The following is a 19,786-nucleotide window of genomic DNA, read 5'->3' as shown; positions in this document are numbered from 1 at the left end:
ATGGGTGGTGTATGGGTGGTGCTACAGTGACCTACTCGTCTCTGTGAAGACCTGTGGACAGTATATGGGTGGTGTAGATGGGTGGTGTGTATGGGTGGTGTAGATGGGTGGTGTGTATGGGTGGTGTAGATGGGTGGTGTAGATGGGTGGTGTGTATGGGTGGTGTGTATGGGTGGTGTAGATGGGTGGTGTAGATGGGTGGTGTATGGGTGGTGCTACACTACAGTGACCTACTCGTCTCTGTGAAGACTTGTGGACGTCCTCCAGCTCCTCCTCTTTGTCCTCCATCTCCTTCAGTTGGATCTGTTTCATCCTCTCCAGCTCCAGCTCAAAGCGCATGTGAACCTACAAATACAAATGCAATGCAAAACAGTGTCACAGTCTAGTGTGCATTGCATTCATCCCATTCACACACACACACACACACACACACACATACACATGGAGGAAAGGAAACCATGTATGCTCATTGGGAGCAGTCGGGGGTTCAGTGTCTTGCTCAAGGACACTTTGAAGGGCCCGGGGATCGGAACCGGGAACCTTGCTGTGTGTGTCCTGCATGGGCATGACGTTAAACTGCTCCGGTGTAACTATACCGCTGTTGGCGTTAATGTAGTGGGAGCAGATTTAAGATGCATTTGCAGCCTCTGTGGACTGTATACTGTACGACTGTACGTGTGCTTCAACACCATCGCAAGCCGCCATACAACAAGGTGTTGCTCACAGGAGGGAGTATACAGAAGGACATACAACAAGGTGTTGCTCACAGGAGGGAGTATACAGAAGGACATACAACAAGGTGTTGCTCACAGGAGGGAGTATACAGAAGGACATACAACAAGGTGTTGCTCACAGGAGGGAGTATACAGAAGGACATACAACAAGGTGTTGCTCACAGGAGGGAGTATACAGAAGGACAACAAGGTGTTGCTCACAGGAGGGAGTATACAGAAGGACATACAACAAGGTGTTGCTCACAGGAGGGAGTATACAGAAGGACATACAACAAGGTGTTGCTCACAGGGGGGAGTATACAGAAGGACAACAAGGTGTTGCTCACAGGAGGGAGTATACAGAAGGACAACAAGGTGTTGCTCACAGGAGGGAGTATACAGAAGGACATACAACAAGGTGTTGCTCACAGGAGGGAGTATACAGAAGGACAACAAGGTGTTGCTCACAGGAGGGAGTATACAGAAGGACATACAACAAGGTGTTGCTCACAGGAGGGAGTATACAGAAGGACATACAACAAGGTGTTGCTCACAGGAGGGAGTATACAGAAGGACATACAACAAGGTGTTGCTCACAGGAGGGAGTATACAGAAGGACATACAACAAGGTGTTGCTCACAGGAGGGAGTATACAGAAGGACATACAACAAGGTGTTGCTCACAGGAGGGAGGATACAGAAGGACATACAACAAGGTGTTGCTCACAGGAGGGAGTATACAGAAGGACATACAACAAGGTGTTGCTCACAGGGGGGAGTATACAGAAGGACATACAACAAGGTGTTGCTCACAGGGGGGAGTATACAGAAGGACATACAACAAGGTGTTGCTCACAGGGGGGAGGATACAGAAGGACATACAACAAGGTGTTGCTCACAGGAGGGAGTATACAGAAGGACATACAACAAGGTGTTGCTCACAGGGGGGAGTATACAGAAGGACAACAAGGTGTTGCTCACAGGAGGGAGTATACAGAAGGACAACAAGGTGTTGCTCACAGGAGGGAGTATACAGAAGGACATACAACAAGGTGTTGCTCACAGGAGGGAGGATACAGAAGGACATACAACAAGGTGTTGCTCACAGGAGGGAGTATACAGAAGGACATACAACAAGGTGTTGCTCACAGGGGGGAGTATACAGAAGGACATACAACAAGGTGTTGCTCACAGGAGGGAGTATACAGAAGGACATACAACAAGGTGTTGCTCACAGGAGGGAGTATACAGAAGGACATACAACAAGGTGTTGCTCACAGGAGGGAGTATACAGAAGGACATACAACAAGGTGTTGCTCACAGGAGGGAGTATACAGAAGGACATACAACAAGGTGTTGCTCACAGGAGGGAGTATACAGAAGGACATACAACAAGGTGTTGCTCACAGGGGGGAGTATACAGAAGGACAGCCGACGCTGCCTGGCGCCAGTGTTGATTTCGTCGACTAAAACAAAAAATGCTTTTTCCACTGATGAAAACTAAATGTAAACTAAATAAAACCTAAGCTATGATGACTAAAACTATAAGACTAAATATATTGTCAATTTCGTCAACAAATAAAAATGACACGAAAAATGTTTTGAATTAAGGGACTAGTGGACAAGAGATCCAGTATAAGTCATTTTACACTGGGTTGCATGCTGAAAATAGCCGATCTACAAGCTCACAACGCGATGCGTTGAGGCATCTATTTTTTTAATATCTATTAACACTCCTCAATGTGCCCGTGTGGAATGCTGCAGGGTGACATGACATGCTCGTTGTATCCTGACTGAAGACACATGCCTTGATTTTGTGGATGTAACTTTGCTGAACTATTTATGTCCTGCAATTCCCATAATAAATACATTGTTAAAATGGTTAGGGGTGTGTGCGTGCGTGCGTGCGTTTGTGTGTGCGTGCGTGCGTGCGTGCGTGCGTGCGTGCGTGCGTACGTTTGTGCGTGCGTGCGTGCGTGTGTGCGTGCGTGCGTGCGTGCGTGCGTGCGTGCGTGCGTGCGTGCGTGCGTTTCTGCGCATGCGTGCTAACCTGCTGTTGCTGCTGTATCTTGGCGGTCTGCTTGGTGATCTCCTCCGCTCTCTCATTGGCTGTGCTCTCCAGGAGGCGGAGCTGCTTCTTGAGGTCAGGCAGGGACTCGGAGGTCAAGTCCAGCGGCAGGCTGAGGTCACGGATCTGAGCGCACAGTTCTTCCTTCTGATTGGACAGACGGCTCGCCTCCCCCTGGCTCTCCTATACGGAAATAAATCACACCCGTGTGAAGTGAGCAGTGGTTGTTTTCGTCGACTAAAACTAAGACGAAAAATGTTCGTTGACTGCCTTTTTTCCACGGACGAAAACTAAATGGAAACTACCTGAAAACTAAGCTATGATGACTAAAACTATGACTAACCCATTCTGACCTGAGATCAGATTCAGAAAATGTCTTCTACATCCTGACAGTTTTCATTCTGACCTGAGATCAGATTAAAAAAATGTCTTCTTCTATGTCAGTCGCTCTTCGATTTTTCAAAAATAGCAGACCTACAAGCTCATAGCGCGCCACTCGGTGGCGTGCTATGAGCTATAAAGCATAACATAATGCTAACACTGATTTCATCAACAGATAAATACTAGACTAAAACGTTAGGAAGGGAGTAGGGATCCAGTATAGCACAGTTACACACACACACACACACACACACACACACACACACACACACACACACACACACACGTACCTGCAGGGTGTTCCTCAGGGTGTATATCTCGGTCCACAGAGCGGTGTTCTCTTGGACAGCTTTGTCTTTGTTCTCTCTCTCGTTGTCGGCCCCCTCCAGAGCCTGAGTCAGTTCGCTGTCGAACCTCCGCTGCTTGCGCTCCAGCTCGTGCGTGCGTCCCTGCAGGTTGTCGGTCAGCACACGGGCGTCCTGGAGGTCGGAGGTCACGCGGCGGCACTGTCGCTTCAGGTCCGTCACGCTCCTCCTGGACTGGTCCAGCTGGGTTTGGAGGGACGCCACCTATACGCACGCACGCATGCATAAATGAACGTTCCAATTTTGTTATTTTGGAACTGAACTGGTTCCCATGGGAAACCAACCGGTGGAAAAGGAGTTACGGTGGCACACAGTTTATATGGTTAATGCCAGCCCATCCCCTATTTTTAAGATATCGTCAGCATCTGCTATTTTCCCTTTGGGTTCCATCTGTGTGTATACCTTGGCGTCCAGCTGTTGTCTGGCCTGTTTCTCAGACTCCAGTTTCTCCTCGGTGTGTTTGAGTCGCCTTCGCAGAAACTCCACCTCCGTCTGACAACACTCCAGCTGCAGGTTCAGCTCGCTGTCTGGAAAAGCAACGTCGAGTTAGAGCAGTGGGTTTTCAACCTTTTTCATACCAAGCAGTGCTGTTTCCATCGACTAAAACAATGACGAAAAATGTTCGTCGGCTACCCTTTTTCACTGACGAGAATGCGTCGCAGCGCGACACGTTGTGAGCTTGCAGATCGGCTATTTTCAGCATGCAACCAAGTGTAAAATGACTTATACTGGATCTCTTGTCCACTAGTCCCTTCCTAACATTGTATTTGTTGACGAAATTGTCAGTATATTTAGTCGTAATTTTAGTCATCATACAGTAGCTTAGTTTTTATTTAGTTTCCATTTAGTTTTCATCAGTTGAAAAAGGTAGTCGGTAGTTTTAGTCGATGAAATCAACACTGGCGTGCGTGCGTGCAGTGAGTGCGTGCGTGCAGTGAGTGCGTGCGTGCAGTGCGTGCAGTGCGTGCAGTGAGTGCGTGCGTGCGTGCGTGCGTGCAGTGAGTGCGTGCGTGCAGTGAGTGCGTGCGTGCAGTGCGTGCGTGCGTGCACGCGTGTGTGCGTGGGTGGGTGCGTGCGTTGTGTGCGTGTGTGACTACCTGTGGCTGGTCCAGTCGGTCGGTCTTTGTTCTGGACACTCTGTTTCCCCTCAGCCAGCTGCTTCTCCAGGGTTGCTATGGTAACCTTACACTGATCCAGACGGGTCTGGGAGAGAGACATAGTGGTGGAAGACCTTTTACTTTATGTATAAGAGTATCAATTCCCAGAAATACTCAGTTTCAAGTTAAAAACAAATCAGACCCGTCTGAAGTGAGTGGTGCAAAAAAATTCAAAAAACTCCCATCATGCACCTGTGCACAGTGTGAAGTTCAACAGCGCCGCTTTGTCACCTGTTGGTACTCTAAACCAGTGGTTCCCGTTTAATTTCAAGGACCCCCAGTTTGACATGCATTAGTCTACAGACCCCCATTTAATGGCATTTCTATCTCTGAGACCCCACATTTATATTGTAAAATCAATGTTAGTTTAACTCTAAGAGTGTACAAATGGAACCAAATGGACCCGTTAGGGTCCATTCTCTGAATTACAGACCCATAATAGTTCAATTTGGTTCCAAACTAACTATCATTTAGCTGGGGACCCCCTGGAACTCCCTTAGGTACCCCTGGGGGTCGCCGGACCCCACTTTGGGAACCACTGCCCTAGACAGACAGACAGACAGACAGACAGACAGGCACCTGCAGGTCTTTGTTGTCTCTGGTCAGTCTGAGTCGTTCGGTTCTCTCCACGTCCAGCGCCTGACCCACCGCGTCGCCTCGGAATCGCTCGTCGCTCAGGTCAGAGGTCACCGCTGTGACCTATCAGACACACCAGCACACCAACATGTGAGCTATATGTATATGCTGCGTTCACACTGCCAGCTACAAAGAGACACCAACATGTGAGCTGTATGTATGTATGCTGCGTTCACACTGCCAGCTACAAAGAGACACCAACATGTGAGCTGTATGTATGTATGCTGCGTTCACACTGCCAGCTACAAAGAGACACCAACATGTGAGCTGTATGTATGTATGCTGCGTTCACACTGCCAGCTACAAAGAGACACCAACATGTGAGCTGTATGTATGTATGCTGCGTTCACACTGCCAGCTACAAAGAGACACCAACATGTGAGCTGTATGTATGTATGCTGCGTTCACACTGCCAGCTACAAAGATTACCAATCAAATCACTATCACTATGGGGTACACACACACACACACACACACACACACACACACACACACACACACACACACACACACACACACACACACAAAGCTGGGCATAGGAGGGGCTAGCGCCCTTCAAAGATAATTATATAATTATAGCCATAATAATAAACACACACCTTGGTTTCCAGGATGTCTGTATTCTGTCTCAGCTCATTTCTCTCCTTCTCTGATTTCTCCAAGCGTCGTCTCAAAGCTGTGATCTCATCCTGGGAGAGGTCAATATGGTCAATTTTATATATATATATATATTTACAGTTTAAAATATTCAAAAGTGTATATAGAGAGTGCGCGTGTGTGTGTGTGTGTGTGTGTGTGTGTGTGTGTGTGTGTGTGTGTGTGTGTGTGTGTGTGTGTGTGTGTGTGTGTGTGTGTGTGTGTGTGTGTGTGTGTGTGTGTGCGCGCGCGCGCAGCGTTGCGTAGCGTTGCGTAGCGTACCTCCTTGGTTCTGAGCCAGTGGTTGTCCATGTTAACGTCCAGCAGAGGGCGCACTTTACAGAACAGTTTCCACCAGCTCCAATTGCACACAGCTCTGAGCGCACGCATGTTCCTCTGCACGCAGCTCACTGCCATCTGCTGCACCTGGACGGGTGGGAGAACAGCGTTGGAAGGAATATTCTAATTCTTTCTTAAAGGTGTAGGGAAACGGAAATGGTGGGCATTTTATTTCCTGGGCGTCGTCATGAAAAGGGGCGGGACTGCGGCGCTCTATAGGCTACTTCTCTAAGTTGTCTTGATAGACAGACAGACAGACAGACAGACAGACAGACAGACAGACAGACAGACGCTAACCTTTAGCTTGCGGTACGCGTGTCTGCCCAGATGTCCCATGCATGCAGCCTGTAGCTGGAGCAGCCAGCCGCTGACCAGCTGGTCCCTGCGCTGTTCCAGAGAGCGGAGCACCCCGCGCTTCATGAACACCTGAAATATAGAGCAGGCAGTGTGTGTCAAACCATCAGCTCTGGAACTATACTGTAACTGTATATCATCACACCTATAGTTACAAAGAAAATGCTGAATACTCTCCGGCAAATATCTAGTTTCAAATCTATTGATGCCTCGTCGTGTTTGCCTACTTGTTTTAACGCATGCTTGTGCCCTGCAAGACGTCCACAGACGGCCTATGAATTATACCGCATGTAGTGCCCAGGACGTCTGTGGACACCCTGGGTCGCCATTTTGAAAGATTAAAAAGGGCACATAATGTGTTGAGCTCAGAAAAATCAACCTTGCTTTGCTTTATCGTTTCCTTCAGGGAAAGAGAAGCAGAGGCCGGCCCAAAAACAGCTGGCGGCGGGATCTCCAGGCAGACACCGAGAGGCTGGGAGGCACCTGGTCGCAGATAGAGACCAATGGCAGTGACCCAGAACTCTGGAGGACCCTTGTCCACGGCCTATACCCCAGTAGGGGTGTCAGAACTCTGGAGGACCCTTGTCCACGGCCTATACCCCAGTAGGGGTGTCGGGCGTAAGTATATTTTATTTTTATTTTTATTTTATTTGGCTGCTTCTTGTAGGCCTACCTGTATGATTCTCGATTGATAAATTGATTCTCTGCGTGAATGTATTCATCACACAAACTGTACACAAAAAATACAATATTTTCAGGTAGATTCATTGCATTATTCCTGCAAGGATAGATGGGGTGGGGGGGGTCCATGTTGTACAATAGTATTAGTAAGTATAGCCTTGCCGAGCCATCATAGGGCAGGAGCCTATCTCCTGTTGCTGTAGCGTGAGGCAGCTTGATGTACAAGTACACCCCCTGGACATGACGCTAGTATGTCGCAGGGACTTACCCCCAATCCAACCCTTGATGCTGAGTGTCAAGCAGGGAGGCATTGGGTCCCATTTATACAGTCTTTGGTATGACCCGGCCGGGGATCGAACCCCCGACCTCCCAGTCTCAGGGCGGACACTCTAACCACAAGGCCACTGAGCTACAATAGTATGATTGGTGTTAATTCTCACCCTACTGGCGCCCAGAACTATGCTCTTCTTGTCCAGATCCAGTTCCACCAGCAGCTCCTCCACCGCCTGGGGGAGAAATAAATAACACGCGTTAACTTTATGGGTTCAAACGTCTGTAAAACAAAGAGAATGAAGCTGTACTCAGGTGTGTATTACCAGTGTGTGTTTTGGCAGCAAAATTTGATTTTAGTTTTAGTCATATTGAATAGTTTTCATTTAGTTTTAGTCACATTTTGGTCACCTGGAATGACTTAGTGTTAGTCTACTTTTAGTCGACTAAATGTCATAAGATTTTAGTCGACTAAATCTACAGTTGATTTAGTCGAACAAAAAGTATTCTGGCAGGCCTTGATGCCGTCGTAATGACTGATTTACAAGCTCACAACGCGACACGTTGTGAGCTTGTAGATCTGCTATTTTCAGCATGCAACCAAGTGTAAAACGACTTAAAATACTGGATCTCTTGTCCACTATAGTCCCTTCCTAACATTTTAGTCTAGTTTTTTATCTTTTGAGGAAATTGTCAGTACATGTAGTCTTAGTTTTAGTCATCATAGCTTAGTTTTCATTTCGTTTTCGTCAGTGAAAAAAGGTAGTCGGTGAAAATGTTTCGTCTTAGTTTTAGTCGACGAAATCAACACTGGTGAGTACTGTATACCTTCCTCTCGTCATGGGAGACGAACATGTATGACGTTAGGTGTACAGGTGTAATGTACAGTACCTTCCTCTCGTCATGGGAGATGAACATGTATGACGTTAGGTGTACAGGTGTAATGTACGGTACCTTCCTCTCGTCATGGGAGATGAACATGTATGACGTTAGGTGTACAGGTGTAATGTACGGTACCTTCTTCTCGTCATGGGAGATGAACATGTATGACGTTAGGTGTACAGGTGTAATGTACACAGTACCTTCCTCTCGTCATGGGAGATGAACATGTATGACGTTAGGTGTACAGGTGTAATGTACACAGTACCTTCCTCTCGTCATGGGAGACGAACATGTATGACGTTAGGTGTACAGGTGTAATGTACACAGTACCTTCCTCTCGTCATGGGAGATGAACATGTATGACGTTAGGTGTACAGGTGTAATGTAGAGTACCTTCTTCTCGTCATGGGAGATGAACATGTATGACGTTAGGTGTACAGGTGTAATGTAGAGTACCTTCCTCTCGTCATGGGAGATGAACATGTATGACGTTAGGTGTACAGGTGTAATGTATCTAGTACCTTCCTCTCGTCATGGGAGACGAACATGTATGACGTTAGGTGTACAGGTGTAATGTACAGTACCTTCCTCTCGTCATGGGAGACGAACATGGACCCGTAGCGTTTCATGATGGGAGGAGACAGAGCCTGGAAGCGACAGCGGAAGTCACTGAAGGGCATGTGTTCTGGATAGCCTGGAATATGATGAGAGAGAGACACTGTGAGGGAGAGAGAGAGGAACTGAAGGGCATGTGTTCTGGATAGCCTGGAATGTGATGAGAGAGAGACACTGTGAGGGAGAGAGAGAGAGAGGAACTGAAGGGCATGTGTTCTGGGTAGCCTGGAATATGATGAGAGAGAGACACTGTGAGGGAGAGAGAGAGAGAGGAACTGAAGGGCATGTGTTCTGGGTAGCCTGGAATGTGATGAGAGAGAGACACTGTGAGGGAGAGAGAGAGAGAGGAACTGAAGGGCATGTGTTCTGGGTAGCCTGGAATGTGATGAGAGAGAGACACTGTGAGGGAGAGAGAGAGAGAGGAACTGAAGGGCATGTGTTCTGGGTAGCCTGGAATATGATGAGAGAGAGACACTGTGAGGGAGAGAGAGAGAGAGGAACTGAAGGGCATGTGTTCTGGGTAGCCTGGAATATGATGAGAGAGAGACACTGTGAGGGAGAGAGAGAGAGGAACTGCAGGGCATGTGTTCTGGGTAGCCTGGAATATGATGAGAGAGAGACACTGTGAGGGAGAGAGAGAGAGGAACTGCAGGGCATGTGTTCTGGGTAGCCTGGAATATGATGAGGTATAGAGCAGGTCGTCCAATGATCCCTGGCTCCTCCTCCTGTCCACATAGTGGAAGTGTCCTTATTGGCCAAGACACTGAACCCTATACATTTCCTCCAATAGGTTATCGGTCGGTGTGAGCTCGCCACCACCGGTGTGTGAATGTGGGAAGTGAGGACGCTGCTTCAGCTCCCAGTTATGTCTGAATGAATGAACCGTTGTGAAGGGCTTTGAGCACTTATAAAAAGCGCTATAAAAATGCAATTAATTATTACACAGAGTCACACTTTCTCTTATCTCTTTCTGCTACTACTTGGGGGTCATTGGTGCAGTGCAGTATAGGCCTCTAGTCTACAGCATACCGACCTGTGCGGTAGATCTGCAAGGCAGCCAGGATCTGTGTGGAGTGCAGCTGCACCCTGAGGCTGGGGATGTCAAACTGTCCGTTGTCCGTCCGGGCCAACACACACTGGAGGAAGACCGGCCGGGCCCGGCGGATCAGGTTCAACAGGGCATCCTGGAGGGAGAGAGGGGAGGGGGAGGGGAGGGAGAGAGAGAGAGAGAGAGAGAGGCGCATTAGTATTTAGTAGGATGCGTACTGCCTGTTTGACTGCTATGCAGTGAGAGCGTGTACAGGATTCTCATTGACTGCTATGCGGTGAGAAGATATTTTTCAGCTCTTCACAACATTGGCCAGTTCACCACCTGGTGAACCTCCTCTGGTGAAATCGCCTAATATCTTTATTGAAAAGATTGCACTGTTTCCGCCACAGTAATGGCATACAGTATGTGTCAAGACTGTGACCTACAGTAGGCCCTTTTATGTTGCCTAAGTTAAACACATTTGTGACTTATAGGCAAACCCCTAAATGGCCTAAGTAAGACTTACTCCAGAAATGTTGGAGTAATAAGTGGACTAATAAGTGTCACTTTTGGGGGGTCCTTACGGCCTGCAGTTTGACCGCTACGCAGTGCGAGTGTCTGGTATAGTATAGGTCACTACTTACGGCCTGCAGTTTGACCGCCACGCAGTGCGAGTGTCTGGTATAGTATAGGTCACTACTTACGGCCTGCAGTTTGACCGCCACGCAGTGCGAGTGTCTGGTATAGTATAGGTCACTACTTACGGCCTGCAGTTTGACCGCTACGCAGTGCGAGTGTCTGGTATAGTATAGGTCACTACTTACGGCCTGCAGTTTGACCGCCACGCAGTGCGAGTGTCTGGTATAGTATAGGTCACTACTTACGGCCTGCAGTTTGACCGCCACGCAGTGCGAGTGTCTGCGTATGGCCGCCATCCCGCCGCTGAAGGTCTTCCTGATGGTGCCGATCCTCTGCAGGCAGCGCTGGCTGTTCCCCTCCAACCCCCCCAGACCGCGCACCAGGGGGGGCACCGAGGCCCTGGGGGAGAACAGGGCCTTCACCACACCTCTGGAGAGAGAGAGAGAGAGAGTCAGAAATACATGGTCATGTGTGGAGTTTGTATGTTCTCCCCGTGTCCCCTATAGGGTAGGTATAACCTCACAAAAAACATGCAGTAATCCTGGTCTCTAAACGAGTTGTGGGTGTGAGTATAGTGGGACTTACATGGAGGAGTTGTGGGTGTGAGTAGGGGGTCTTACATGGAGGAGTTGTGGGTGTGAGTAGGGGGACTTACATGGAGGAGTTGTGGGTGTGAGTAGGGGGTCTTACATGGAGGAGTTGTGGGTGTGAGTAGAGGGTCTTACATGGAGGAGTTGTGGGTGTGAGTAGGGGGTCTTACATGGAGGAGTTGTGGGTGTGAGTAGGGGGTCTTACATGGAGGAGTTGTGGGTGTGAGTAGGGGGTCTTACATGGAGGAGTTGTGGGTGTGAGTAGGGGGTCTTACATGGAGGAGTTGTGGGTGTGAGTAGGGGGTCTTACATGGAGGAGTTGTGGGTGTGAGTAGGGGGTCTTACATGGAGGAGTTGTGGGTGTGAGTAGGGGGACTTACATGGAGGAGTTGTGGGTGTGAGTAGGGGGTCTTACATGGAGGAGTTGTGGATGTGAGTAGGGGGTCTTACATGGAGGAGTTGTGGGTGTGAGTAGGGGGTCTTACATGGAGGAGTTGTGGGTGTGAGTAGGGGGTCTTACATGGAGGAGTTGTGGGTGTGAGTAGGGGGACTTACATGGAGGAGTTGTGGGTGTGAGTAGGGGGTCTTACATGGAGGAGTTGTGGATGTGAGTAGGGGGTCTTACATGGAGGAGTTGTGGGTGTGAGTAGGGGGACTTACATGGAGGAGTTGTGGGTGTGAGTAGGGGGACTTACATGGAGGAGTTGTGGGTGTGAGTAGGGGGTCTTACATGGAGGAGTTGTGGGTGTGAGTAGGGGGTCTTACATGGAGGAGTTGTGGGTGTGAGTAGGGGGTCTTACATGGAGGAGTTGTGGGTGTGAGTAGGGGGACTTACATGGAGGAGTTGTGGGTGTGAGTAGGGGGTCTTACATGGAGGAGTTGTGGGTGTGAGTAGGGGGTCTTACATGGAGGAGTTGTGGGTGTGAGTAGGGGGTCTTACATGGAGGAGTTGTGGATGTGAGTAGGGGGACTTACATGGAGGAGTTGTGGGTGTGAGTAGGGGGACTTACATGGAGGAGTTGTGGGTGTGAGTATAGGGGGACTTACATGGAGGAGTTGTGGATGTGAGTAGGGGGTCTTACATGGAGGAGTTGTGGGTGTGAGTATAGGGGGACTTACATGGAGGAGTTGTGGGTGTGAGTAGGGGGTCTTACATGGAGGAGTTGTGGGTGTGAGTAGGGGGTCTTACATGGAGGAGTTGTGGGTGTGAGTAGGGGGTCTTACATGGAGGAGTTGTGGATGTGAGTAGGGGGTCTTACATGGAGGAGTTGTGGGTGTGAGTAGGGGGTCTTACATGGAGGAGTTGTGGGTGTGAGTAGGGGGTCTTACATGGAGGAGTTGTGGATGTGAGTAGGGGGTCTTACATGGAGGAGTTGTGGGTGTGAGTAGGGGGTCTTACATGGAGGAGTTGTGGGTGTGAGTAGGGGGACTTACATGGAGGAGTTGTGGGTGTGAGTAGGGGGTCTTACATGGAGGAGTTGTGGGTGTGAGTAGGGGGTCTTACATGGAGGAGTTGTGGGTGTGAGTAGGGGGTCTTACATGGAGGAGTTGTGGGTGTGAGTAGGGGGTCTTACATGGAGGAGTTGTGGGTGTGAGTAGGGGGACTTACATGGAGGAGTTGTGGGTGTGAGTAGGGGGTCTTACATGGAGGAGTTGTGGGTGTGAGTATAGTGGGACTTACATGGAGGAGTTGTGGATGTGAGTAGGGGGTCTTACATGGAGGAGTTGTGGGTGTGAGTAGGGGGTCTTACATGGAGGAGTTGTGGGTGTGAGTAGGCGGTCTTACATGGAGGAGTTGTGGGTGTGAGTAGGGGGTCTTACATGGAGGAGTTGTGGGTGTGAGTAGGGGGTCTTACATGGAGGAGTTCTGCAGCAGAGAGATGGCGTTCAGGGCGGACGGGTTGCTCTGGATCAGAGCGAACCAGCCGGTCAGGTCGTAGCGGACCGGGTCAGAACCCATCAGGTGGTTGACCTCGCACTGCAGCGGCTGCTCGCACTGACGCACTGCATGGGGGGGAGGGGAGGGGGACCGTATGTTTATGGATGTTATGAACATTATCTTGAGTCTTATGCACACACCTGTATGATCTGAGGTGGGTGCGTATACTGCGTAGGCATGCAGGGCTCACATGTATTCAGAGAAATGCACATGAAGTGCACAAAGACCCGCACATCGTCTGCACTTGCAGTACGAACTTTATTGTCAAAGACCTTCTTCAGCCATCAGAAGATTATCTTGAAAATGGTGTCTTTGAAAGACAAAGAACCTGCACACTGTCAGACACCAAGACTCGTAACACGAATGTTGCTCTTTATTAGGTCGAAGTTTCGGCGGCTTAGACCTTCATCAGGACAGACTTATTGATCAAGTTAGTTAGTTAGTTAGTTAGTTAATTTATTGTCCACGTGTGGAAATTCGTCTTCGGTCTCAAACAGTAAAAAAACAAACGGTTACAACAACAGCAACAACACTTAACACAATTATTTTCTCATGGCAAAAAAGTGCAGGACAACACAGTGGCAGATACATTGGAAAACAAACAAATCTAGCGAGACATGGTATCATTTTAGTGCCTTAATGGCATTTGGTATGAAAGAATTTAAAAACATGTTACGGTTAGCTCTTGGTACTTTGTACCGTCTACCAGAGGGAAGTAGTTGGAACTCCCTGCAGAGTGGATGAGAGGAGGTCGTTTGCTATCTTGATAGCTTTTCTACGAAGTACCTCCTTGTAGATACACAGCCTAATTGTTGCTGTCTCTTCCCAATTATTTTTGAGGCTAGGTTTACTATTCGCTGCAGCTTGCTTCTTCCTTTTACATTTAGATTGCCAAACCACATTGCCATGTTAAAAGTCACACACACACACACACACACACACACACACACACACACACTCACACACACACACACACATACACACACAGCGTCTTCTCACCAGCGTTGCTGTAGTATCCGCAGACTCTCTCCAGCACGGTGCTCTCTGTGGAGCCGGGCGTCCCCATCTCCTCGTCCAGCAGCCACAGCAGACCCCTGGGCTCTCCGTCTGCTGCACGCAGCTGGGGGCCACACACATGCACACACACGCATAGACACACATGGACACACACACACACACACGCATACGCACACACAGACACGCAGGCACGCACTCACGCACACACACACACACACACACACACACACACACACACACACACACACACACACACACACACACACACACACAATGACACAGGTGTAGTTAGAAACTATACATTTCTAAAACATACATACGGTACTCACAACTGCTACTTTCACTGAATTGTCTGTCCGAACGTGTGTGTGTGTGTGTGTGTGTGTGTGTGTGTGTGTGTGTGTGTGTGTGTGTGTGTGTGTGTGTGTGTGTGTGTGTGTGTGTGTGTGTGTGTGTGTGTGTGTGTGTGTGTGTGTGTGTGTGTGTGTGTGTGTGTGTGTGTGTGTGTGTGTGTGTGTGTGTGTGTGTGTGTGTGTGTGTGTGTGTGTGTACGTGTGCGTGTGCGTGTGCGTGTGTGTGTGTAGGCCTACCTGTATTGCAGGTTGGTCGATGGCAGACACCACCTCAGCTGGACTGTTTTCTGGACTCTCCAGCTGAACGTGAACCTTCTCCTAAAAAAACAACCAGGACACACTGTATTAGTTATTAGGCCCATGTACTGTAACTTATATGTACTGTACCTGTCTGTTCTGCCCACTGTTAGTGTGCATTATTGCCACATAGTGGTGGACTTCTATATAGGTTTAGTTTTGCACCATGTTGTGACAATTGCACATAATGATATTGTATTATCTGCTTGATCTATGCAGGTCCTTATATATATATGTGATATGGGGGCATGTAGAAAACTGTGAACGGACTTTTAAGTCCATATGAACATTCCTAGCTCACATGAGAGGTAACAGGTCTGATTGAATGTCACCCAACTTTATTACCCTTGTACTGCCAGCCCCAATTTTTTTAACAAATTGGCTTATTTTTAATTCATCATTTTAACATTAATAGAAAGATCTGATGGTTTGAATATATCGTTTTGATGAGACTGACGATCCTAGTGTCTTCTCCAGAATTGCCACCAGATGGCGAGAATGCACCATTATGCTGATTTTGACAAAAATAGAGGAATCTAGGGGAGTCACTTCCGGTTCAAATGATCATCAACATCCGGTAGTAGTTTGACCCAAGCCACTGCCGTGACTCTCGGCGTGGCTAGGATAATTCCATATTTTTCATTACTAAGTCATATTAACCCCAAATCAACCCCAAAACATCGCAAAATATCACATTTTTCACAGCGACGCACATAGAGACGGCGCGCTGTGCGCGATGGCGCACGATCACGCAGATTTCGGCCGTTTTTTGGTAGATTACATCTAACATTAGCGATATTAGCGAAAAAATGCTCATTTTTTCTCATTTGAAGCCCCAATAAATAACAGTCAATAAATTCCGTTTATTCCGGATATGGCATGTTTATATTTTTCGATTAATTCCGTTTATTCCGGGTTTAGTAGTCCAGGGGTTAATAGAGGAAGTGACACAGGGAGAGGCAGACAAATCCAGGTACCTGGGTGAACAGGACAGAGATGGAGCTCCGTGGCGCCAGATAGGCCCACCGTTTAAATCATTGCACTAAAATGTTAACGTGTGGTATCTGCATTCTGCAGCCGAGATAAAGGACGTTTGACTTAGTGGAGCCAGCGGAAACAGCAACACGCAAGGGCCGTTGCTGTCGTTGGATCACGGTCGTTTGGAACCGCACCCGAGACTGACAGACGTCTCTTCTGGTGAGTCTGAGACTATTCCAAACATTGTCCTTGCTGGATTATAATAAGGGGTACCCCTAACGCTCGCTACGCCGTCGGGAGCGGACTCTTCATGCTGTGTGGATTATAGAACTTTAAGAGACTATAGTGCGCGTGCACACGGAGAGGAGGACCGGCGCGAGTCGCGCGACCATATTTTGTTTATTTGAAGTTGTTTATTGTTTATATATGATGTTGTGATCCTATCATCCTAAGAGGTTGCTGGGACTCATTTGGGTTTGGAGGGGGTTTGAGTAGCGTTCGATTTCTGTCTTTTCTGTTGTGTAAACTGTGTGTGTATTGATTGCCATTCTGTTTGCTCAACACCATTGCGTGGCTTCTATATAAAATACCACAGAGTTAACCCGCCGATCCTGCTGATTTATTCCTTTAGCAATGATTATCCTTTCAGTGGAAAAGGCCGATTGTTACAATGTGATGTTTTTTGATACTTCTAGCTTGCCATAGTTGTCAGTATGTGTTCAGTGTTTTCAAGACAGCAGAGGTAGGAGAGAACATGCTAGAGTTCTTCAAGACAGCAGAGGTAGGAGAGAACATGCTAGAGTTCTTTAAGACAGCAGAGGTAGCAGAGAACATGCTAGAGTTCTTCAAGACAGCAGAGGTAGGAGAGAACATGCTAGAGTTCTTTTGACTGTAAGCATATTTTCTGTTGGTTTTACTTTTATTAAAGTTTGTTTTCTTGTAGTCTTCTGTCAGTCTCTATTTGGTGATGTTTATATAAGAATACTAGTGAAACTACATGGAACTAAATTTGATATGTTTTGTTTGAAGCTGGCTGAAGATATAATTAGGCTAATCAATCCCACTGCATGTAATTTAAGTGCATTACAGTATTTGGTGACAGTGTTTCATGTATTTTGCAGTGCTCCAGCAGTACATGTGTGACTGTGTGTGTGTGCGTGCACGTATACCTGTGCGTATCTCTCCAGCGTGTTGGTGAAGGGGTGTGTGTGCGTGCACGTATACCTGTGCGTATCTCTCCAGCGTGTTGGTGAAGGTGTGTGTGTGTGTGTGTGTGTGCGTGCACGTATACCTGTGCGTATCTCTCCAGCGTGTTGGTGAAGGTGTGTGTGTGTGTGTGCGTGCACGTATACCTGTGCGTATCTCTCCAGCGTGTTGGTGAAGGTGTGTGTGTGGTAGTGTTCCAGCAGTCTCTCCTGCAGGTAGTTGTGACATAGCTCCGCCCATCCCGCCGCGCGGGGGGCGGCCCCGCCCCCCTCTCCTCCCCCCTGCTCTCCGCTGTGCCGGGGGTTCCTCATGCCGGGCGTGTCCACCACCATGACGGAGGCCAGTGTCATCAGCTGCTGGGAGCTCAGAGCCCTGGTGTTGGGGAGGACAAGCGTCACATATAGACATTATTCAGGACCTTTCACTGCTTCCCCTCTCTGGTCTCAGACACCGTGGTGCGGTGCGGTTGTATTTGACATTCCGTTTCTCTCTCCAAAGTTGAATGGTGCCACCACTGTTGGAGCAGCCATAAACTATACACGGGTTCATCCCGATGTTCTGGAGCATCTGTATAAAGTTAGTGTTTAGTGAAATGCAGGTAAAAGAGTAACGTTTGAGACGGCCTGTATACATCAGTCACTTCTCCATTCACTGTAGAGTAACGTTTGAGACAGCCTGTATACATCAGTCACTTTTCCATTCACTGTAGAGTAACGTTTGAGACGGCCTGTATACATCAGTCACTTCTCCATTCACTGTAGAGTAACGTTTGAGACGGCCTGTATACATCAGTCACTTCTCCATTCACTGTAGAGTAACGTTTGAGACGGCCTGTATACATCAGTCACTTCTCCATTCACTGTAGAGTAACGTTTGAGACGGCCTGTATACATCAGTCACTTCTCCATTCACTGTAGAGTAACGTTTGAGACAGCCTGTATACATCAGTCACTTCTCCATTCACTGTAGAGTAACGTTTGAGACAGCCTGTATACATCAGTCACTTCTCCATTCACTGTAGAGTAACGTTTGAGACAGCCTGTATACATCAGTCACTTCTCCATTCACTGTAGAGTAACGTTTGAGACGGCCTGTATACATCAGTCACTTCTCCATTCACTGTAGAGTAACGTTTGAGACAGCCTGTATACATCAGTCACTTCTCCATTCACTGTAGAGTAACGTTTGAGACAGCCTGTATACATCAGTCACTTCTCCATTCACTGTAGAGTAACGTTTGAGACGGCCTATATACATCAGTCACTTCTCCATTCACTGTAGAGTAACGTTTGAGACAGCCTGTATACATCAGTCACTTCTCCATTCACTGTAGAGTAACGTTTGAGACGGCCTGTATACATCAGTCACTTCTCCATTCACTGTAGAGTAACGTTTGAGACAGCCTGTATACATCAGTCACTTCTCCATTCACTGTAGAGTAACGTTTGAGACAGCCTGTATACATCAGTCACTTCTCCATTCACTGTAGAGTAACGTTTGAGACAGCCTGTATACATCAGTCACTTCTCCATTCACTGTAGAGTAACGTTTGAGACGGCCTGTATACATCAGTCACTTCTCCATTCACTGTAGAGTAACGTTTGAGACAGCCTGTATACATCAGTCACTTCTCCATTCACTGTAGAGTAACGTTTGAGACAGCCTGTATACATCAGTCACTTCTCCATTCACTGTAGAGTAACGTTTGAGACGGCCTGTATACATCAGTCACTTCTCCATTCACTGTAGTAGAAGAAGTGCACCGGGTGCGCAGCGGCGCGGCACCGCCTGGAAAATATGACTAGTTTCTATCGGAGCGTCGGGCGAGGCGCCGGCGCACGTCAGACGCCGCCGGCGTGCGATAGGCAGTGTTGTTTTTGGCAGCAAATTTCTATTTTAGTTTTAGTCATAGTTTTCACTTAGTCTTAGTCACATTTTAGTCACCCGGAATGTATTAGTGTTGGTCTAGTTTTAGTCGACTAAATGTCATAAGATTTTAGTTGACTAAATCTACAGGCGATTTAGTCGACTAAAATGTATTTTTGCGGGCCTTGTTGCCGTCATAATGACTTATTTTACACTTGCTGAAAATAGCCGATCTACAAGCTCGCAACGCGTCGCAGCTTGTGAGCTTGTAGATCTGCTATTTTCAGCATGCAACCAAGTGTAAAATGACTTATACTGGATCTCTTGTCCACTAGTCCCTTCCTAACATTTTAGTCTAGTTTGTATTTGTTGACGAAATTGTCAGTATATTTAGTCTTAGTTTTAGTCACCATAGGATAGTTTTAATTTAGTTTCCATTTAGTTTTCTTCAGTGAAAAAAAGGTAGTCGACGAACATTTTTCGTCTTAGTTTTAGTCGACGAAAACAACACTGGAGATAGGTTCATTGAAAATAACGGAGGTGGCTGTTTTGTCGCGCAGCGTTCGCAGACGGTGTGTGTGTGGGGCTTTACACCGCAGCCTACTACAGGAAATACATTGCTGCGACCAATGAGACCCGTTTCTGAATTCGTCTATATGAGGAAAGTAATCGCGGGGTCACTTTACTTGCAGATCGAGCCCAACTCGTTTCACCAAAAATACTGCGGATAATGGCGGAGGACAAAGTGTGTCTTGTTCACACAAAAAAAGTATGG

At 47.8% G+C, this 19,786-nt stretch overlaps 1 protein-coding gene across 2 annotated transcripts in view; it reads right to left on the bottom strand.

Annotated features, from left to right (window-relative positions):
• myo18b (myosin XVIIIB) overlaps positions 1-19,786 on the bottom strand; it is a 70,207-nt gene that overhangs the window by 23,483 nt on the left and 26,938 nt on the right. For both annotated transcript variants that reach the window (XM_080756259.1, XM_080756260.1), the window contains 17 exons: positions 17,292-17,517; positions 14,902-14,982; positions 14,294-14,414; positions 13,212-13,359; positions 11,011-11,194; positions 10,130-10,280; positions 9,066-9,175; positions 7,770-7,835; positions 6,592-6,720; positions 6,238-6,381; positions 5,919-6,008; positions 5,263-5,382; positions 4,624-4,729; positions 3,929-4,053; positions 3,452-3,730; positions 2,763-2,963; positions 235-345 (listed from right to left, as the gene is read on the bottom strand). In XM_080756259.1, the coding sequence (XP_080612385.1) occupies positions 235-345; positions 2,763-2,963; positions 3,452-3,730; positions 3,929-4,053; positions 4,624-4,729; positions 5,263-5,382; positions 5,919-6,008; positions 6,238-6,381; positions 6,592-6,720; positions 7,770-7,835; positions 9,066-9,175; positions 10,130-10,280; positions 11,011-11,194; positions 13,212-13,359; positions 14,294-14,414; positions 14,902-14,982; positions 17,292-17,517 (2,392 nt within the window). The remainder of the gene's footprint in view (positions 1-234; positions 346-2,762; positions 2,964-3,451; positions 3,731-3,928; positions 4,054-4,623; positions 4,730-5,262; positions 5,383-5,918; positions 6,009-6,237; positions 6,382-6,591; positions 6,721-7,769; positions 7,836-9,065; positions 9,176-10,129; positions 10,281-11,010; positions 11,195-13,211; positions 13,360-14,293; positions 14,415-14,901; positions 14,983-17,291; positions 17,518-19,786) is intronic.

This window comes from Protomyctophum bolini, assembly GCF_963924005.1.
Source record: "Protomyctophum bolini genome assembly, chromosome: 22".
Lineage (NCBI taxonomy): Eukaryota > Metazoa > Chordata > Actinopteri > Myctophiformes > Myctophidae > Protomyctophum > Protomyctophum bolini.
The sequence above is the reverse complement of the archived record's forward strand: the minus strand, read 5'-3'. Positions and strand labels throughout refer to the sequence as shown.